General features: G+C 42.8%; 1 protein-coding gene across 1 annotated transcript in view; it reads left to right on the top strand.

Moving 5' to 3' along the window:
- Nucleotides 1–22,462, top strand: part of MAGI2 (membrane associated guanylate kinase, WW and PDZ domain containing 2) — a 1,281,842-nt gene that overhangs the window by 1,211,023 nt on the left and 48,357 nt on the right. Inside the window, exon 24 of the mRNA XM_034641709.1 lies at nucleotides 6,426–6,564. Within this exon, the coding sequence (XP_034497600.1) occupies nucleotides 6,426–6,564 (139 nt within the window). The remainder of the gene's footprint in view (nucleotides 1–6,425; nucleotides 6,565–22,462) is intronic.

The raw sequence follows: 22,462 nt of genomic DNA, 5'->3' as shown, positions 1-22,462 counted from the left end.
GTACGTTCCCTGCTCACAAGGGGTCTGGAGCCGGCAGGAGAAGCCAGCCTTTTAAGTGAAAAATTTGATGGAGCTACCCTGTGACCTCAGATCATTAGCCACAAAAATGGTCCACAGCTAATTCTTCCATGAAATGAGGAATAGAGATATCCATTGTTTGCTGGTATGAAATTTGAAAAGAGCTCAAATCTTTATACCTAATTATAACCTAGGATTTTAGTCATGTATAATCATGCAAAATAGGTTCTTGTGATGTGGTAGTAGGTGTGAGGGCAGTTAAAATTACAGCCCACTAAGCATGTTTGTGAGGTGTCGGAGCAGGACTTGAGCGGGAAGGGCTGTGACTCGGGGCTAAAGGAAATCCAGGATTAATCGAGTTTTATAAAGATTTCATTGAGCCAAACCAAATACTTTCTCTACCACTTGGCTACAAAAATGCACACAGTACAGAATTTACATTTTTTCCCTACAACTTGAACTATTAACCACTTAAGAAAGATTGAAACTTTTACTTTTCCCTGCCTTGGTTTTCCAATAAGAAGAGAAAAAGTTTTACCTGCAGAGCCCCTGGCAAGCTTAAGGATTTGGTAAGAGCTTAAAGAAAAATCCGTCATGATGCATTGAGCGGAAATGTGGGAATAGAAATGCAAAACTTGCTGTGCCGAGAGAGAGAGAGAGAGAGAGAGAGAGAGAGAGAGAGAGAGAGCAGTCTTGTCTTTTTTTTCTTTTTTTTCAATAGAAGTATAGTTAACATACAATATTATATTAGCTTCAGGTGTACAGCATAGTGATTCCACACGTCTACGCATTGTGCTATGCTCACAAGTGTACCTGCCTTCTGTCACCATACACGCTATCACAATACCATAGACTCTCTTCCCTAAGCTGTACCTTTCATCCCTAGACTTCTTCATTCTATAATGGGAAGCCTATACCTCCCTCCCCTCTTCACCAATTTTGCCCATCACCCCACGGCCGTCCCCTCAACCAACCATCAGTTTGTGAGAGAGCAGTCCTAGCTCATTCCTGGTCCCTAAGACATTGCTGTAGGGCTGTTAGTTGCCCCAAGGGGACCATGGATATAAATATTTTTTCCACGGGAAAAAAAAATGAATGCCTTTGGTTAGTTACCTAAATTTGACATCTCCTTGACACACACAAATTAACACACACATGTTCATGAACTTTGGGTCTCCCTCTTTCCCCACCTCCCTTTTTCTTTCTCCCCTTACCCCTCCTCCTCCCGTCTCCCTCTCTCAATTCTAACAAGAACTTGATATTTTAAAAATTCTCTAAGAACAGGTGGAACAGTTTTGTTTGTTTTGTTTTGCTTTCTTTAAATAGGCTTCACACCCCGCATGGAGCCCAAAGCAGGGCTTGAACTCACGACACTGAGATCAAGACCTGAGCTGATATCAAGAGACGGACACTTAACTGAGCCACCCAGGCACCCCCAATAAATGGAGGAGATTTCTGAAGTTCCATTTTAGTAATGTAGCTTAGTTGGAGATAACTCTCTAACAGAAAGTATAGAAAGAAAAAACTGTATCAGAATCACAACTGGTCTTTTTTCTTCACCCCTGAAAGGACTGCAGATTTCCCAATGATTTTATCAAATTAATTCTCCTAGCTGATTCACATGTGAGGGAAGAAAGTGATGTTCTTCAACTGGCCATGTCCTGACAACTGCAGGGAAGTCAGATGCAGTAGGAAGGTAACCAGGGACCCTCTTCTGCCGTTGACAGACTCGTCTCATTATACATCCACATACTAAGGGTGAAAGTGAAAGGAATCACACCCGAAATTTATTTAGGTAGTCCCATTTAAGATGACTATGCATACTACTAATATTGGGGTGAAAATAAAAATTAAACCTTTTGTATAATTTCCGTCATTTCACGAAGAGGAACAGGGCTCTTGAGTCTATGGGCCCCTCATCGAGTTTGTTACCAATGACACTAGGTCCAAATGAGTTGGCCCACTTTTATAATCTGCTCAGCACACTTTGTAAGATTCAGAGTCTGTGACAGGGACATTTCCATCTAATTACCTGACCAGCATCCTCCCACACAGGCTAATTTTTTTTTTCTGAATTTAGTAAGATCTTGGACTATTCCCAAACTTCCATTGCTTCCAATGAGGCAGGAAATCAGCAGACTACATCCTCCAGTATCCTGTCATGGGGAGGGGGCTTGGGAGGGACTGGAAGTCTTAGATGAAGGCTAAGGATCCTCCCTCAGAGGTGAAGTGTTCTGTTCTCCTTCTGAGGAGACCCTGCATCAAAAGCCAAAAGTATGGAAATCTGCCATGCCAAGAGGTCAGGCCATGCTCCTGGGTTCTCAGTAAAAATAGTAGCCCTGACTCTTCCCAGAGCCCCGTCCCTGAAACTCCTGCACAGGAAATGTCAGTGTGGCCCCTGTGCAGCCCTTGAACCCCTCTGCTTCTCAACCAGCCCTTCAGTCTTCCAACCCACCACCTCTCTCTCCCATGCTAATGTTTCTTCCTTCAGTTCTCATGAGTTACTAGGGGAAAGGGAACATGAGAAATGCACAAGAGAATGAAAACATCAAATTTTTTAAGTCTTCCTATACTCAAGTATGTGACCAGAATGTAGATGACATGTGATCACTTCTGTGACACCACAAGATTCCTTTGCCCTCCACATGACTCTGTTTTAGAGTGAGTCTCAAGAAATAAGTGTCCTCAGGCAATGGTGGCTTTCAGGGGTTAATTTGGGGGTAAAGAGTACTTATAGCCCCTTCTCCCATGATTCTCAAGATAATCCATGTATAAATGCTTCATTCATTCATAAATATGTACCGGGCATACCATACAAGACGCATCATTAAAAAGAACCCCTCAGTCCCATGGGCTACCTAGGTGGCTCAGTTGGTTGACTGACTCTTGGTTTCAGCTCAGGTCAGGATCTGAGGGTTGTGGGATCAAGCCCCCTGTTGGGCTCTATGCCCTGCAGTGAGTCTGCTTGGGATTCTCTCTCTCCTTCTCCCTCTGCCCCTCCCTGCTCTCTCTCACTCTCTCAAATAAGTAAGTAAGCAGATAGATGGATGGATGGATGGATGGATGAATGAATGAATGAATGAATGAAAGAAATTTAAAGGAACGTAGTCCCTGCCCTCATTTGCCCCACCATCTCCTTCCCCACAGCCTCCCAGTTTCTCACTTGGACAGACAACTTGGCAACCTCACAACTTCAGCTCCCTTCTTCAGTCTCTCACTTCCTTTCCAGTCCACTCTCCCTACTAATGCCTCAGGGAGATTTCTAAACATCACTTTGCTTCCCTGGTCAGGTTACCAGCTGAGTAAAATTTTCAGTGTCTTACTATTGCCTTTTAGAATAAAGCCTGGGGGCACTGAGGTGGCTTATTCAGTTGAGTAGCCAACTCTTGGCTTCAGCTCAGGTCATGATCTCAGAGTCATGAGATCAAGCCCCGTGTCAGGCTCCACACTCAGCATGGAATCTGTCTGAGATTTTCTCCCTCACCCTCTGCTCTTCTCCTGCCCCAAATAAATAAATAAATAAAATCTTTTTAAAAAATAAAAAATAAACCTTGAACTCCTGAGTAGCAGAATAAACTGACAGTTCCCCAAATATACCATGGTCTCAAGTCTCAGAGTCTTTGCATATGCTGCTCTCTCTACCTAGAATGTGAATTTTCTTCCTCCTTCACCCAGGGAATTCTTACTGATACTTTAAAACTCAGTTGAGACGTCACCACCTCCAGAAAGCTCTCCCTAACTACCAGTTCACCCATTCTGATTAAGATGACTCTCCTTTCTATTCCCTTAGCTCTTTGTTAATGTCTCAGTCATAGCAAAGATATATTGAATAATGACCTTATTTACCCACTTTATCTCCAGTTAGACTGAGAATTTGTTGTAGATAGAAACTATACTACTTATTTCTATCTTATCTCCCTAGTAAACTCTCCAGCACATGATAGGTGCTTAGAAATCATTTGATGAGTGAAGAAGCTCCAAGTCTAGGAGGAAAGACAGAGAAGTGTAACTGTAGCAAAGTGTGATAAATACCAGAGTGGGGTGCAGTGACAAATGAATACAGAGATGGAAACATATGCTTGAGAAGAAGACAGGGTGTAGGAAGGAATCCCAGAGAAGATGATGGTTGGGCTGGCCTTGAGGAAGATCAGGAGATCACCAGGCATATAGGGAGAAGAAGGCAAAGAGAACAGTAGGCATGAAGCATTTGCGGAGATGTCTCTTAGAAGAATGACTCTAGTGACAAAGAGAAGAAGATATTGACAGGAGGCTGACAGGAGAATATTGGAAAACCAGGTAAAGGCCTGAATTGCACTAGTTAGCAATGGGATACAAATGAAGCCAGAGACAGAGGTAGAGACATTCAGGAAATGACCCTCAACATGACTGTCAGGTTTCTGGCTTGAGTGAGTGGTGGTATCGTAAACCAGAGTTAGGCATTAAGAGGAAAAACGACTTTGGGAGAAAGATGGTAATTCCAGTCTGCTGCTGTTGAGTTGCAGCTGTCTGTTGGACCTCCAGGTGAAGACGGGTAGTAATCAAGTGGATATGCGAGTATGAAGCTCAGAGGAGAGTCTAGCTAAAAATGAAGACTCTATTATAACTTCGTTGGAACTTTTGTTTTAGTTCTACGACTTAATACCGTGCCATGAGGTTTCAGTCATGGGTGGGAACTGCTGGGAAAACAGTAATTGGTCCCATCTCTGCCACTGGCTTGGATACAGTGGCCTCCAGTAAGCTGCTCGACTTCAGGCTGTGCCCATTGCCTTATGGGAAGGGAAACTATTGAGAGACTTGAAGAAAAATGTTGCAAACACTGCCTCTAAAACACACTAATTTAGTCCTGTCATTCATGATTCTTCTGTGAAATGTGAAAGTCATACCAGTGAGGCAAACTTCTTCCACTGCCCAAAATCCATACTTTCAAAGACCACTGTAAACAAAGGGGAGAGGGAAGTCTTTGCCTTCATTACATTTGAAGTTCTTATCCCTATAGAATCCTCTTTAAATAAGGAGACAGGGGCACCTGGGTGGCTCAGTCAGTTGAGAGTCCAGCTCTGAGTTTCGACTCAGGTCATGATCTCATGGGTGGGGGATGGAGCCCTGGGTCAGGCTCCGCTCTCAGTGCAGAGTCGGCTTGGGATTCTCTCCCTTCTCTCCCTCTGCCACTCCCTTGCTCATTCTCTCTCTCTCTCTCAGATAAGTAAGTAAATCTTGTTAAAAAATAAGAACAAATAAAGATGATAGATAGATAGATAGATAGATAGATAGATAGATAGATAGATGGATGGATATTGCTCCCCTGGCTACAACAAATCTGCTTGTTCTTTCCCCCACTTTGGGGTTGGAGAGTGGTCTTATTTTAGTGCCATTTCACCATTGTGATGGCCACTTTTTGTTCCTGTTCTTGCCCCACACCCATCTTGATAATGCTCTGCAATAGAGAGTTTATTTGCAATTCCGTCTGTGTTACAGAGTTTAGGCTGAGATCTGCTTGAAGGGACCCAACTAAAATAGCATTTTTGCAAAGCAACTCATTGTGCTTTTCCTGCCTAATTTATCTTAAGTGACTTGCACCGAAATGAAACATATTTTAATTCAAAGGTTCCTGACAGTAATGGTACTGTGGGAGTTACATGATATGTTCATGGCTGAACCTCTTTTATTCCAGATATCTATTCGCAGAGGCTAAATGGGAATTGCTTATGGAGCCCAGGCATTTCTAACAATTCAAAAGGGATTGGTATTTAACCAAACAGTTCTGGCAATCAGGTGTGAGCATGGCAAAGATTTAGCTAGAGCATTAGTCATGTGTGGAGAATGGAGGATCTCATTTTTAATTCAAAGGACTGTGATAGAAAACTCATCATCAAACTTGAATATCAACCAGCCATATTTACAAAGAAGGCAATATCACAATAGCACCCAGGGAAATTTAAATGATGCATGACAAAGAATTCTCAGAAATGCCCAAAAACCAATCATCCCATCCAGCGTGCTGAATGAAATGCTGCACTAAGCCCAATGCTGGTACTGTGTTCAATGAAGAGGCCTTAAAATATTTACTTCTTGTTTCAAAGCAAAGGTACCAGGTTTATTTGGAATTGTGGCATCAAAAATATTCTCTAATTTTTCAAAAAATGCTATAAATTTAACTAAAGCCTCTGCCACACTGACTAAAAATAAGTAACATATCACCCCAAAGTTCCGGTCCAATGTTTTAATTTCTATAAAGGTAAATCAAGTTTGGTGGTCAGATTCAGGATGCAGCCAGGAATTAGCCACTTCTAAGAAGCAGCAGACTGCAACCAAATTGTTCAGATACTCTCTGGAAGGATACTTTTCTAATCTATTGGAAATGCAGTGTGAGTAGAACCATCTTTGACTAACATTTCCTTAATTAACAGGTAGGAGATCAAATCATTGAAATCAATGGGGAGAGCACAAGGGACATGACGCACGCCAGAGCAATAGAACTCATCAAGTCAGGAGGAAGAAGGGTCCGTCTTCTACTGAAGCGTGGGACGGGGCAGGTCCCGGAGTATGGTACGTTTCACGTTTTGATTCACCTTTTTTTCTGTTTCTTCTGTGTGCTGTAAATGCCTCTGCTTATTTGTAAAACTATTATCAGTCCTACAATTCTACCTAAATATATTTAGCTACCAATAGATAGATATATATATATATATACGCATATGTACATTGAAGCACAATATTTATATGTGTGTGAGCTCTTTCTTTTGCTCCCTTGGTTAAGTGATGTTTAAAATAGCAAATAGAGGACCTTTCAGGGCATCTCTGAGTGTGCAGGGAGATCCAGCCACCACTTACACTTTAGAACTTTTGCAATTTGACTAGTAGTCCTCTGTTCATTTGAGTCCACAGTAATTTATCAATTATTTCCTAAAATCGCTCACGTATCACATTGCCCTGTAGGGTGTGTGACTGGGGCCAGGGGACAAGCAAGAACAAATCTTCAGGTGGGAAGATTAGAAACTTCAGTTTACGCAGTGGTTGCATTTTCTTGGCACTTAGGGATTGTCCAAAAATTCACTCTTATGCTGTGCATGTCTGCTTTCAGGAAGGCAAGGAAGTGCATTAGCTCTGCCTTCAGAAGCCTTTAATGGTGTCATTTCTCAGTAGCCCATTGGAGGCACCACTGACAGCTTGAGTAAGAAACTGCTGGGTGGTCATTACATGAGAAGCATCAGCTCCTGAGCTGGATTGTAATTAATCCAAGGAGTGTCAGAAAGACAGACAGACATCAGTGAAGAACAGTGCTGATAATACCTGTCCAGATTAGGGCAATGGGACCTAACTGAATAATAAGCTCAAATTGTTGATCTAGACTCTCATTTTCATCTCTCCATGCCCTACCCCCCCCCCACCGCCACCACACACCACACAAACACACACACTCTAAATAACACTTTTCCCTCTCCAGTTACGCTTACCTTACTTATGGGCAACTTTCCTAAACTACCTAACAACTGACTGAACACTTCCTTAGTTAGCAGGACAGGATGGTCCTGAGTTCAGTTGAAATGCCTGAATTCAAATGCCCTCAAAAACTGTTTTCAGGATCTTGAAACCCCAAAAGGACTGGCAAGTACTCAACTAAGGAAAGCATTGAGAAGTTTCTGTAGGCTTGGCTCTATGCCCCAGGAAAGATTCCATCCCAAGTTCCCATCCTTACTGCCTGGATCTAATAAAACAAGTTTAAATATTAATATTAGCAACAAGCACAGGCCTGATCCTATTAAATGGCACTGGCACTAATCCCTTTGTAAAGAATCTTACTCTTGGAATAGAGTAACTTTTTGCACCCCAGAGAAATAAGTGATCCAGTAAGATGAAACTGACCTGTGAGAGTTTGTCACTTCTAAAAAATAACTTATTTTAAAGATATGCTTCATTCCACAGCAAGACCTGTTGTCTGAGCCAAGGAACATCCACAGAGTTAAAATTATTCTTATGTCCTAAGAAGTTAATCTTTAAAAAGTTGATCTGAACCATGTGGCTACCCAGAGCTGTCTTTTTTGTTATAGAATCACCGTTTGGTGCGTATTTTCAGCAGCTTGTCTACAGTGAGCCGTTAGAACATTACTATTGACCACCGGCAGCATCACAGTTTTTATCACTCAAACTATCATGCCTACATATGATGCTGCATCTTTAAGAAAAACTTTTTCTTAAAGCATCTTTAGAAAAATAAAAACATGTTTTTGAACAAGACCCAAATTCAAGATGATGTCAACATGATCCCTTTAATTCTTAACATCCCCCAAAAAATACCTGGTTAAAATTGAATTGCAAAAGTAACAAACAGAGAGTTTGTTAAATATCTGGACACAGTTTTGAGGGCCCAGTTGTCAATATGGTTAACTCAGCAGTATTGTAGAATTTCTTTTCAATCAGTTCTTCTAAAATGTGACATTAAATTGCACTCGCCAATGGTTAGAGTTTGTCAGCTACTGTTGATGTTAGATTGACATAGATTTTGACTGCAAATTAACTTTAGAGATTGTGTCACAAAATATCCAATGTAATAGAGCAGAGCAATTTCCTTTAGGGAAGTAGAATAATCACAAACTAAGTAAACATTACTATCTAAGCTGAAAGATGCCTGGTTTTGCATGAGCAACCAAGAAGCTTAGGGATCAGACCAGCATCTTTGAGGCTAATGCCATCAAGTGATATTTATGGAATCTCATAGCAACTAATGGGGTCCCCAAGACCACCCCACATTCAGGGACCTGGTAGAAAGACTCCTGGGGCACAGAATATAGTTGTACTCACAGCTAAGATTTATTAAAGTGATGTAGTAAGGATACACAGTGCGATCATAAGGGGAAAAAACAGGCAAAGTCTAGAGGAATCCAGGTATGAGACTGCTTATTTTCTCTCTCTCTCTCTCTCTCTCTCTCGAGGGGTCACCCAGAGAGCACTCTTCCCCAAAAACAAAAATGCAACAATAAATTTGTGATACTCTTGGCCAGGGAAGTTCATTAGAGCCTGGCACCCAGGGTTTATACTGTGTTACTCATCTAGGTATCCTTCATCTAGCACATACCAAAATTCTAGACTCCTAGAAGAAAAGCAGGTGGTCAGCATAAACCACGTTGTTTGCACAGTTGTACAGGAGACACCCTTATCCTTTAGAGAAGGGCTTATATGAATGTAGGAGATAATTTAGCTGTCACAGTCCAAGAGGCCAGCCAACAGCCAACCTCGCAAGCAGGTCTTTCTAAGGATAGCCATCTCAAGGCCGCCATGCAAACTCTTTCCTGTCCCAGGAGCAAGCCAAAGATGCAGACACAGTCATGGAGTTTACAAATGACCCCAGTGTAAAAGGAGTGCCCACAGCAAAGGAACATCATAATTCCTCCAGCAAGCCAGTTAAACAGACTGTATCATGAGGCAGAATCTTTTGTCCACAATAAAAGAATGTATTTTAATGACACCGGCAAGGGGGCTTAGTAACAAAACCAAATAACAGAAGCAAGAACAGTGAAAGAAAATGCTCGATATAACCAGTAGATATAACCAAGAATATAATCCACTTTGTCCAAATGTACCCTCATCACAGGAACACCGAATTTTCCGTTAACTATAGGTTTAATCCTGTGTTTGTTTCCTTTATTTGCCTTTTAATATCCAACATGTAGCAAAAATCCATCCTTAAAAGATGATTAAAGGGGGTTATCAGAATCTATAGGAGACAGAACCTGCTAGGGAGCCAGGAAGACTTAACCCAGCCTGGGAGAGTGAACTTTGAAGAGTAGGAGATTGACAACAAACAGCCTGTGGCAGGGTTTTAAATGATATGCACCAGCCCTCCCTCCACTACCTGCAGAATTCAGAATTCACAACAGCTCTGAAGCAAGACCCTTATCTGGACATTTGGCCACGTCTCAAAGAAAAGCAGATCTCAGTCAAGAGAGATATAAAACTCTTGCTCTGAGTTCCTAAGGTGATCTGTGACAGAGAGATAAGCCCAGGTACAATTGAAAGAAAAAAAATACCAAGGGTAATCTGTCAGATTGTTGACTAAACAAAATCAGTGTGAATCCAAGTGAGCTGAGGAAAGGAATAAATATGCTGCAAATATGCCATCCATAATTACCGCAAGACTAATCGTCAGACAACAGCCCAGCCAAGTCAGAGGCATAAATCAGCAAATGTAGCCACATAAGTAGGGGCTGCACACAGGCTGTCGAGCAGCTGCAGGGGGAGTCAGCAAGTGATAAGGGCTTTGAAGAAGTTGCTTTTATAGCTAAGTCCTTGAAGGAGATGGATACTTCAACTCTAGTCCTCAGGATAAGAATTTGTTGATTATAAACTCCACGGGAAGTGTGAGCTCCCCCTCCCCTGACACGCATCTCAACAACCGGCAGGAATAAGGAAATTTCACTCCACCATACTGAGAAACGAATGCAAAGATGATGCATCAAAAGTAGTGCCCTCCTTAACACTGGTTGTTGCTGTTTGAATTAAATCTAAAAAGGTTAAGAAAGAAGGAAGCATGCATCATGGTTCTAATGCTGCACAGGAATAAATTACACAAATTAGCTCCCTGCCTTGAAATACAGGTGTCCTTCATTAGCATTCAAGGAATCATCGAGAGCACTCACTTGATTTAGACACTGAGCCACAGAGCCAGGGCCAGGGTAAGCAGAGGTGCCGTGGGATGAAATCAAAATCAACCAGTTCAGACCAACTAAGGCCTTTCCCCTGGTAATATTTGCTGTTCAAATCTGATCAAGATAAAGTGAAACCGAAATACGGTTTCTAGTCTTAGTGGTCTAGTTTGTTTATTCCTTAAAAGGCAACAGAATGATCTTTATGACTACAATGGTAAAGGGAGTCCACTAGCAAATGGAGACTCAATGGTCTTAGGAGGCCAGGCAGGGTTACAAGGATGAAGCAGAATTTTCTTAGGATTGGTGGCCCAGCGACAACGAACACCAAATGCCCACACAAAGGGAAAGAAAGAGCCAATCCGTGAATTTGACTTCTGCCTAACCTTCCATTTTCAAAGTTAATTGTGTTTTTAATGGGTTTTGATTTGGTCACAGGTCTTTGGTAATGGAATTGTTTTCATTTTAGAAGGGTAATAAAACTGCATTAAGTACACAGGGAAAAGATGAGTCAGAAACTATAGCTAAAGAAATGAATGGGCCAAATAGTTGTTTAGTTAAAGACTGCCTTCAATCAGGAATACACATGACTTAACAAGAATCATATCAGAGAAGATGGCGGAGGAGTAGGGGACCCCTTTTTCAGCCGGTCCCCTGAGTTGAGCTGGATAGTTACCAGACCAGCAGGAATATCCACGGAATCAGCCTGAGACGCAGGAAGATACATCTGGATCTCTACAAATGAACATCTCCAGCGCTGAGTATCGAGGTACGAAGCGGGGAGCCGTGAAACCGCGCACAGATATCGGAAGCTAAACAGAAGGGGGAGGGAGCCGCCGTGTCAGGGCGCCGGGAAGCGGTAGCCACCTACAAGGGGGAGCTAACAGACCGCGGACCCGCACGCTTGAGACAGCAGGCTGAGAAGGGAGCTCCGGGAGCGCACGCGGGACGGCTGGCGGTTGGCGGGCCACCTGCACGGGGGAGCAGGCGGACTCGCGGACAGCACCCGTGAGACACCAGACTGAGACGGGGAGCTCCGGGAGCCCGCGCGGGGCGGCTGGCGGCGGGCGGGGTTGGAAACACAAAGGACAGAGACGTGCCGGCCCTGGAAGTGAGGGCTGGGACGCCGGGTGTGGGGCGCACAGCCCGGGATGCTGCAGGGTTGAGCAGCACCAACAGAAACAGAGTTAAAGTGGCCAGAACATCAGTGGAGAACGATCCGCGATCCCTCTGTTCTGAGACAGAGGCTGAATTTCAGCCGCTGCTGCTCTCTCAGAAGAGGCATAGCAAACCGCCAGGGAAAGCCGCCAGAGAACAAAAGCCCGGAAATACCGGCTCACAGGGTGCCCATCCCCATCCCCCCTCGCAAGGGACACAGAGACTCTACCCAAACAGGGTTTTCTGAGTACCTGCAGGCAGGCCCCTCCCCCAGAAGGCAGGCTGAAAAATCAAGAAGCCCACAACCCGGAGCGCCTGAGTGGCGCAGTCACCAAGCACCTGTCTTCGGATTAGGGTGTGATCACAACGCTCCGTAAGGAGTCCTTCATCGGGCTTCTCCACCGGGAACCTGCTTCTTCCTCTCCCACTCCTCTGCTTGGGTTCCCTTTCTTGCTGACTGTCTCTCTCTCTCTCAAATAAATAAATAAACTCTTTAAGGAAGAAGCCCACATCCCTAAGATCTCTATAAAACAAGGGCGCACGGCCTGGGTCCCAGTCAACACTTGGGCTCTGGACAACCCTGCAATCTCTCTTCATCAGAATGACGAGAAGGAGAAGTCCCCCCCAGCAAAGAAAAGATAATGAGTCTGTGGCCTCTGCCACAGAATTGGCCTCGGCCACAGAATTAATACATATGGATGTATCCCAATTATCAGAAATGGAATTCAGAGCAACAATGGTCAAGATGATGAGTAAACTTGAAAAAAGCATCAGAGAAAGCGTTGCTGAGAATATAGAATCCCTAAGGGCAGAAATGAGAGCGAATCTGACAGAAATTAAAAATTCTATGAGCCAAATGCAGTCAAAACTAGAGGCTCTGACGGCCAGGGTCACCGAGGCAGAGGAACGCGTTAGCGAATTGGAGGATGGGTTAGTAGAAGAAAAAACGAAAATAGAAGCTGGTCTTAAAAAAATCCACGCCCACGAATGTAGATTACGGGAGATTACTGACTCTATGAAACGATCCAATGTCAGAATCATCGGCATCCCTGAAGGGGTGGAGAAAAACAGAGGTCTAGAAGAGATATTTGAACAAATTGTAGCTGAAAACTTCCCTAATCTAGCAAGGGAAACAAGCATTCGTGTCCAAGAGGCAGAGAGGACCCCATCCAAGCTCAACCAGGACAAACCTACGCCACGGCATGTCATAGTGCAATTCGCAAATATTAGATCCAAGGATACAGTATTGAAAGCGGCCAGGGCAAAGAAATTTCTCACGTACCAAGGCAAAGGTATCAGGATTACGTCAGACCTGTCTACAGAGACCTGGAATGAGAGAAAGGCTTGGGGGGGCATTTTTAAAGCTCTTTCAGAGAAAAACATGCAGCCAAGGATCCTTTATCCAGCAAAGCTGTCATTCAGAATTGATGGAGAAATAAAGACGTTCCAAAATCGCCAATCATTAACCAATTTCGTAACCACGAAACCAGCCCTACAGGAGATATTAAGGGGGGCTCTATAAAGGTAAAAAGGCCCCAAGAGTGATACAGAGCAGCAAGTCACAACCGATACAAAGACTTTAAAGAGAAATGGCATCATTAAAATCATATCTGTCAATAATCTCTATCAATCTAAATGGCTTAAACTCTCCCATAAAACGCCACAGGGTTGCAGATTGGATAAAAAGACATGACCCATCCATTTGCTGTCTACAAGAGACTCATTTTGAACCCAAAGATGCATTCAGACTTAGAGTAAGGGGATGGAGTACCATCTTCCACGCAAATGGACCTCAAAAGAAAGCTGGAGTAGCAATTCTCATATCAGATAGACTGGATTTTAAACTAGAGGCCATAGAGAGAGATACAGAAGGGCACTATATTATTCTTAAAGGAAGTATTCAACAAGTGGATATGACAATTATTAATATATATGCCCCCAACAGGGGAGCAGCAAGATACACAAGCCAACTCTTAACCAAAATAAAGAGACATATAGATAAGAACACAGTAATAGTAGGGGACCTCAACACCCCACTATCAGAAATAGACAGAACACCCTGGCAAAAACTAAGCAAAGAATCAAAGGCTTTGAATGCCATACTCGACGAGTTGGACCTCATAGATATATATAGAACACTACACCCCAGAACCAAAGAATACTCATTCTATTCAAATGCCCATGGAACATTCTCAAGAATAGATCATGCTCTGGGACACAAAACAGGTCTCAGCCAATACCAAAAGATTGAAATTATCCCCTGCATATTCTCAGACCACAACGCTCTGAAATTGGAACTCAACCACAAGGAAAAACCTGGAAGAAACTCAAACACTTGGAGGCTAAGAACCATCCTGCTCAAGAATGACTCGATAAACCAGGAAATCAAAAAACAAATTAAACAATTTATGGAGACCAACGAGAATGAATACACAACGGTCCAAAACCTATGGGATACTGCAAAGGCAGTCCTAAGGGGGAAATACATAGCCATCCAAGCCTCACTCAAAAGAATAGAAAAATCTAAAATGCAGTTTCTATATTCTCACCTCAAGAAACTGGAACAGCAACAGAGGGACAGGCCTAACCCACTGACAAGGAAGGAGTTGACCAAGATTAGAGCAGAAATCAATGAATTAGAAACCAGAAGCACAGTAGAGCAGATCAACAGGACTAGAAGCTGGTTCTTTGAGAGAATCCATAAAATTGATAGACCACTGGCAAAACTTGTCCAAAAACAAAGAGAAAGGACTGAGATTATTAAAATTATGACTGAAAAGGGAGAGGTCACGACCAGCACCATTGAAATTGCAAGGATTATTAGAAACTTTTATCAACAGCTATATGCCAAAAAACTAAACAATCTGGAAGAGATGGAGGCCTTCCTGGAAACCTATAAACTACCAAGACTGAAACAGGAAGAAATAGATTTCTTAAATAGGCCAATTAACTATGAAGAAATTGAGTCAGTGATAAACAACCTTCCAAATAATAAAACTCCAGGCCCAGACGGTTTTCCTGGGGAATTCTACCAAACATTCAAAGAAGAAATAATACCTATTCTCCTAAAGCTATTTCAAAAAATAGAAACAGAAGGAAAGCTACCAAACTCATTCTATGAGGCTAATATTACCTTGATCCCCAAACCAGGCAAAGACCCCCTCAAAAAGGAGAATTACAGACCGATTTCTCTAATGAATATGGATGCCAAAATCCTCAACAAGATCCTTGCTAATAGAATCCAACAGTACATTAAAAGGATTATCCATCATGACCAAGTGGGATTCATACCTGGGATGCAAGCATGGTTCAACACTCGCAAATCAATCAATGTGATACATCATATCAACAAGAAAAGACTCAAGAACCATATGATCCTCTCAATTGATGCAGAAAAAGCATTTGACAAAATACAGCATCCTTTCCTGATTAAAACCCTTCAGAGTGTAGGAATAGAGGGTACATTTCTCAATCTCATAAAAGCCATCTATGAAAAGCCTACTGCAAGCATTATTCTCAATGGGGAAAAGCTGGAAGCCTTTCCCTTAAGATCAGGAACACGACAAGGATGCCCACTCTCGCCACTATTATTCAACATAGTACTAGAAGTCCTTGCAACAGCAATCAGAAGACAAAAAGGGATCAAAGGTATCCAAATCGGCAAAGAAGAAGTCAAACTGTCTCTCTTTGCAGATGACATGATACTCTATATGGAAAACCCAAAGGAATCCACTCCCAAACTATTAGAAGTTATAGAACAATTCAGTAAGGTGGCAGGATACAAAATCAATGCCCAGAAATCAGTTGCATTTCTATACACGAATAACGAGACTGAAGAAAGAGAAATTAGGGAATCCATCCCATTTACAATAACACCAAAAACCATACGTTACCTTGGAATTAACTTAACCAGAGACGTAAAGGACCTATATCCTAGAAACTATAGATCACTTTTGAAAGATATTGAGGAAGACATAAAAAGATGGAAAAATATTCCATGCTCATGGATTGGAAGAATTAACATAGTTAAAATGTCCATACTACCCAGAGCAATCTACACTTTCAATGCTATCCCGATCAAAATACCGAGGACATTTTTCAAAGAACTGGAACAAATAGTCCTTAAATTTGTATGGAACCAGAAAAGGCCCCGAATCTCCAAGGAACTGTTGAAAAGGAAAAACAAAGCTGGGGGCATCACAATGCCGGATTTCGAGCTGTACTACAAAGCTGTGATCACAAAGACAGCATGGTACTGGCACAAAAACAGACACATCGACCAATGGAACAGAATAGAGAACCCAGAAATGGACCCTCGGCTCTTTGGGCAACTAATCTTTGATAAAGCAGGAAAAAACATCCGGTGGAAAAAAGACAGTCTCTTCAATAAATGGTGCTGGGAAAATTGGACAGCTACATGCAAAAGAATGAAACTTGACCACTCTCTCACACCATACACAAAAATAAACTCCAAATGGATGAAAGACCTCAATGTGAGACAGGAATCCATCAAAATTCTAGAGGAGAACATAGGCAACAACTTCTATGACATCGGCCAGAGCAACCTTTTTCACGACACATCGCCAAAGGCAAGAGAAATAAAAGATAAAATGAACTTATGGGACTTTATCAGGATAAAGAGCTTCTGCACAGCCAAGGAAACAGTCAAAAAAACTAAGAGACAGCCCACGGAATGGGAGAATATATTTGCAAAGGACACCACAGATAAAGGACTGGTATCCAAGATCTACAAAGAACTTCTCAAACTCAATACACGAGAAACAAATAAACAAATCATAAAATGGGCAGAAGATATGAACAGACACTTTTCCAATGAAGACATACAAATGGCTAACAGACACATGAAAAAATGTTCAAAATCATTAGCCATCAGGGAAATTCAAATCAAAACCACACTGAGATACCACCTTACGCCAGTTAGAATGGCAAAGATAGACAAGGCAAGAAACAACAATTGTTGGAGAGGATGTGGAGAAAGGGGATCCCTCCTACATTGTTGGTGGGAATGCAAGTTGGTACAGCCACTCTGGAAAACAGTGTGGAGGTCCCTTAAAAAGTTAAAAATTGAACTACCCTATGACCCAGCCATTGCACTACTGGGTGTTTACCCCAAAGATACAGACGTAGTAAAGAGAAGGGCCATATGCACCCCAATGTTCATAGCTGCATTGTCCACAATAGCCAAATCATGGAAGGAGCCGAGATGCCCTTCAACAGATGACTGGATTAAGAAGCTGTGGTCCATATATACAATGGAATATTACTCAGCTATCAGAAAGAACGAATTCTCAACATTTGCTGCAACATGGACGGCACTGGAGGAGATAATGCTAAGTGAAATAAGTCAAGCAGAGAAAGACAATTATCATATGATTTCTCTCATCTATGGAACATAAGAACTAGGATGATCGGTAGGGGAAGAAAGGGATAAAGAAAAGGGGGGTAATCAGAAGGGGGAATGAAACATGAGAGACTATGGACTATGAGAAACAAACTGAAGACTTCAGAGGGGAGGGGGTGGGGGAATGGGATAGACTGGTGATGGGTAGTAAGGAGGGCACGTATTGCATGGTGCACTGGGTGTTATACGCAACTAATGAAGCATCAAACTTTACATCGGAATCTGGGGATGTACTGTATGGTGATTAACATAATATAATAAAATAAAATTAAAAAAAAAAAGAATCATATCAGAGCACCAGATTAAGCAGTACTGGTCTCTATTTATATGGCAATAGGCTATGTTTCTTTTTTATTCTTTAAGAATATGCATTGATCATTTTCAATGACATGGATGGAGCTAGAGTGTATTATGTTAAATGAAATAGGGCAGTCAGAGAAAGACAGATACCATATGATTTCACTCATAAGTGGAACTTAAGACACAAACAAGCAAAGGAAAAAGAGAGAGACAAACCAAGAAACGGACTCTTAACTATAGAGAACAAAGGGATGGTCACCAGAGGTGAGGTGGAGCGGGGGTGGAGGAAATAGGTGATAAGGATGAAGGAGTGCACTTGTTGTGATGAGCACCGGGGGATTAAAATTAAAACTTTAAAATAAAAAAGAATATACAGTGACAAGTAAACATTCCAAGCATACTCTCATCATCTTGCTTATAGCTATTAGTTCAGCAAGGGCTTTCTTCCCTCAGATCATACCAGGATAAACTGCAGACAGTATACCCCTCCTAACCATTCCACGTGAGACAAATCTTGTAATTGATATCATTAATTCATGTCATTACTAGTCCTTTAACTCAATGAGGATTTTCTGGGCACCTATGATGTACAAGGCTCTCCGCGGGCACTGAACACAAGCTCTAGTCCCTGCCCAGAGTGAGCTGAAATCCAAGGAGACAGGTGCAACCACTGAGTCCAACAGACTGGTGACTCATGAAAAGGTCTTCTAGGATCAGCTCTAGTGGAAAACTTTAAGTGGGTTTTAGTAGTTATTTGTGGAATTTAATAAGTGCTTCTAGGGTATTAAGGATCCTTGACAAGCCCTTGGCTTCCTCAGTTTGTTAACCATTTCCTTTGTAATATTTATACCCACACCTTGGACATTTTCTGAAGAAAGGACTCACTGAGTGTAGATGAATTTCTGCTTAGACCTTGTCTGAATTATTCTAAATTCTAAGTCAGCAAACCCAAACTTCATCTGGCAAGTTTGCTAACCATCCCTGCCCCCCTCCTGTGGCTGTCGGCCCCAGGGAGCCTGGAGCACTGTCACCTCACCTCCTGAGGCTTTCATGGGGGTGCTGCTGTGCCCCCACAAGAAAAAACAAGGGGAGAGTCTCCACTGTCTTTGTTTCTTCCTCAGAGACTATGTTTATGGGAGCTTTAAGTGGTTCCATAGCCTTTTGCACTAATTCTCCTGTGTTTTTAATAGGGCAAAAGGCAGCTTACTTCAATAATAAATTCTGAAATTTAATTTCATCTTCTGACATTCATGGTTGAGTGTATCTTCCTTTAACATGAGAGGCTGCACAAATCACGCACACCTCTACTGAGTCAGACCCAAGGAAGAGGACAGGCTGTCAGGCAGAACTCCCGGCGGCATCATACAGAGGACAGAGTTCTTCCTACCTAAAAAGGCTCAAGATTGCTCTCTGCAGCATGTAGGTGAGCTCAGGAAATGCTCTGTGAAGCTGCTAATAAGGTCCCATTTCACAGAGTCAGAGGCAGAAGCTTCCTTAAAGAACGCACAACTCTCATGTTCCTTTCTCCACTATCCAGCCAAAACCTCATTTATTATTTTGAGTGTTTTTAGGATAAGAATGAAATCTCATTTCTTCACATTGTTTTATTGGGAACCATGGACCATAACAAATATGTTTTCTTTTTGGATACCCTTACATGATGTGCAACATGCAATTTTCTCTTAAAGGATGTATCAAATGACCCCCTTCCCCAAGTCTTCCCTTGTTAGGCATTTAAGCCTCAGAGAAAATATATTAGAACACACGGTAACCAAGAAATCTACCAAGAAGAACCAGTTTCGCCTTTGAGGTCCAACCTCCTTCAATTCCCAAATACTGAAGTTGTTGACCACGTGCATCTCAGAAAATCTAAATACCCCAGGGCCTCCAGGAACCCATCCTCCAGGAACCCACAGTTTAGGCTCTGATAGAGCATTCCCTTCCTTCCCCCAGTGTGAAGCTGGGCTCTCCCATGGACGGCTGCTTCCACAAAAGTCCAGGGAGAAGGCAGCTTTCTTAGAGGAAACACTGCTAAACAGTGTAAGAACATTGGACTGGACGGCAAGGAGGTCACAATTACAAGAGAATGCAGAGGGGAAAGAGGAGATCAAGGATCACAGACAGCAAAGCGGGCAGCATGGTTTTAAAGTTGCACGTGTGGGCACGCCCACACGCACACAGGACTGTGTGGATTTGGCTCAGGACTCTTCAGTTTTAAAGCACCATCTCAGGGAATGCAGTGTCCCTGGATTGAGGGTGCACCTCCTCCAGCTCTGCCCTAAAGGCTGGCCCATGGGAGTTTTTGCTTCTTGTTGCCCCGCACTGTCAGCTATGCCTCACACCCTGCACCGGCTCCTTTCTGCCCATCCAGTCTGAATTGCTTTCCATTCTGAGACTCCCAAGCATTACAACTTAAAGAAAACAGACTCGCTCTTCCTCCCATTGTCCTCCCATTTTCTACCTCTGACTTTTTTTTTACCATCTGAGCTCAGCGCCCATCCTCCTCACTGAGGACAGTCTGACCCTGTTGATTCAAGATAAGCTTCAAACCCATCAACTGTGCCCTGTTGTGAAGTGGGTGCTAAATGCTAAAATGATTTTACCCCCAGTGTCTGATTTTCTCTTGTCTCAAAGTGGAGTTGATACAGAAAAGGTTTTGATCCCTGTAAAGGAGTTTGCCAACAAAACCCTGCTCTCCAGGTACTCAAAGTGGTATCCAGTACCTTAAGACAAATTCTTGGGTAGGTCCAGCCAGCTGCCATAACCAGCAACCATAGAGTCTCCAAGGAAATTTCAAGCTTTCTTTTTTTAAAAAGATCTTTTCATGGAAGATTCTAGTGGAAGAAATAGTGAGTCCATGAAGCCAGATTTTTGTTATTAGAGAAATCTGCCTATAGCCTTGCTCAAAGATAGGACTCCTGCAATGTCCTGTTCTGATAAAGGCCTCCCAGATATTTCCTTTTAACTGAATTCCCTCAATCAGGACCAAAGATGAAATTATATAATGCCTTACTCCACACTTAAATAATGTGCTCTAATTATAGCAAAATCTCAAAACTTTTGAGAATCACACACATTTTTCAGTGTGCTCTTTGGGTTCAGTTTTGTTTGTTTTTGTTTTTTTTTTAAAGAATGAGAAATGCACACTTAGTCCTGACTAAAGAGCTGGTAACTGTCATGTGCCTCAGACATTTGCTCACAGAATGACTTGCTTTTACCCTTGTGTACAAAGGTATACGCTGTCTCGCACGTAGTGACTCTGGCCTCAGCAGGCTCCTGGGTGTTAAGGCTGAACATGTACACACGTCCACATGTCAGTGCACTGAGTAGGCCAGCGTGTAACTCTCCATTTTTCCTGTTTCACGGCACTTTCTACCCCGACCTCACAGCAATTTATTCCCACCACGTTCCAGGTTCTTTTCTTTGAATGTCTGTCCATGAGATTTCCTAGTCCATGTATCTTTCAACCCCAGTAAAGGTCACATTTAAAATCAGATGAGCGCCTTCTCGTTGTGACACTAAACCAGCTTGATTCGTTTTGCACAAAATCACTTGTATCTTGGCAGGGCTAAATGGTAAACTCAGTGAATAAGTCCTGAAATGTAATTTCCATCGCTCACCTCCGTACTTAGGCTTCAGCTATCTTACCACAGAGAGCGTCTGCTTTCCATTTAACCTCAAGGTGTTTGTGCTCACCCTTCATCTCCCTTCCCTGAGACAAACGCCATGCTTCGAAACACACTCCCAGGGGCAGAGTTGGAGATCTCTGCGGAGTGTTCCATTCAGCGTCCGGGAGCCGAGCATGCGCAGCACCGCGTGTGGGGCAGGTTAGGCATTCAGACGGGGGGTTTCATCAGTGTGTGCCGGCAAGGAGTGCATCAGGCTCCAGAATGTCTGAGCTGCGTGCATTAAGTTGTTCTGATCACATTAACCTCCCGTTCGCCCGCCCATCCCTCATGCTGTGCGGAGCTGAGAGAAACAGCAGCCGGCGAGGAGGGGGGTCATTGCTGCATCTCCTGGGGCCTGTCTCCTGGAGATTATTGATTTGGGCACTCTGGACTTTCTAGTACCCATCCATGTGTAGATAAAGAACTGTAGCCCAAGAGCTGAGAGAGACACAAAGGGAGACAGACGCTGAGAGGCTGCCTTCCGAGCACGGCCCACGGCCCTCGGCCCCCGGCCCTCGGACAGGTGAGTATGCCAGAGAGCCCCACAGGCAAGGCATTGCCACCCTTCTTCCTGCTTTATTTTTTTCCTAGAAAACAATTGCACTCAGCAAGTCAACTGTGAACTTTGACTCTAAATAAGCAAATTGTCAGAGGTGAGGGGAACTAGAAGAACGTACGAGATTATTAGCAAAAACAGAGGCATAAACATGGGCATGCTATGTCTTCTTGTAATGTTTCAAAATGTGGAAATGATTACTGTGACTGATTCTCAAATGACAACCCATATCACAAAAACATCCCATCGTTATGGGAAAATTCTACAAAAACTCTGATATGACCATTTCAAATTTTTTTAACACCTGTGCCTCCCTAAAAGCGCCTCAGGATGCCCTCAGTATTTTGAGAAAAGTCTATTTTTGGAATACACATGTAGCTGAGTCTTTCACTAATTTCACTTGCTGCATGCTCGACAGGGGTAGTTCTACTTAAAGTCTTTATTCTTACTGCCTAGATAATTTGTATTCAGCTGCTCTAAACATACTAAGCAATCTTGACTCTAACCGTAATAATATATCTTTGTCACTGGTTCTGTTAATTCTAATGATTGGTCCTAGGCTGTTCCTCCCCTTCCTTTAGGAATGGTACCTTCCAGTCTCTCCATGTGCATGAAAAGTGACAAGCATGGGTCCCCATATTTCTACTTATTGGGCCACCCTAAAGACACGGTTTGTAAAATCTGCATGAATATTATCTTT

The sequence above is a fragment of the Ailuropoda melanoleuca genome, chromosome 1, assembly GCF_002007445.2.
Source record: "Ailuropoda melanoleuca isolate Jingjing chromosome 1, ASM200744v2, whole genome shotgun sequence".
NCBI lineage: Eukaryota > Metazoa > Chordata > Mammalia > Carnivora > Ursidae > Ailuropoda > Ailuropoda melanoleuca.
This window is presented reverse-complemented; position numbering and strand designations above follow the sequence as displayed.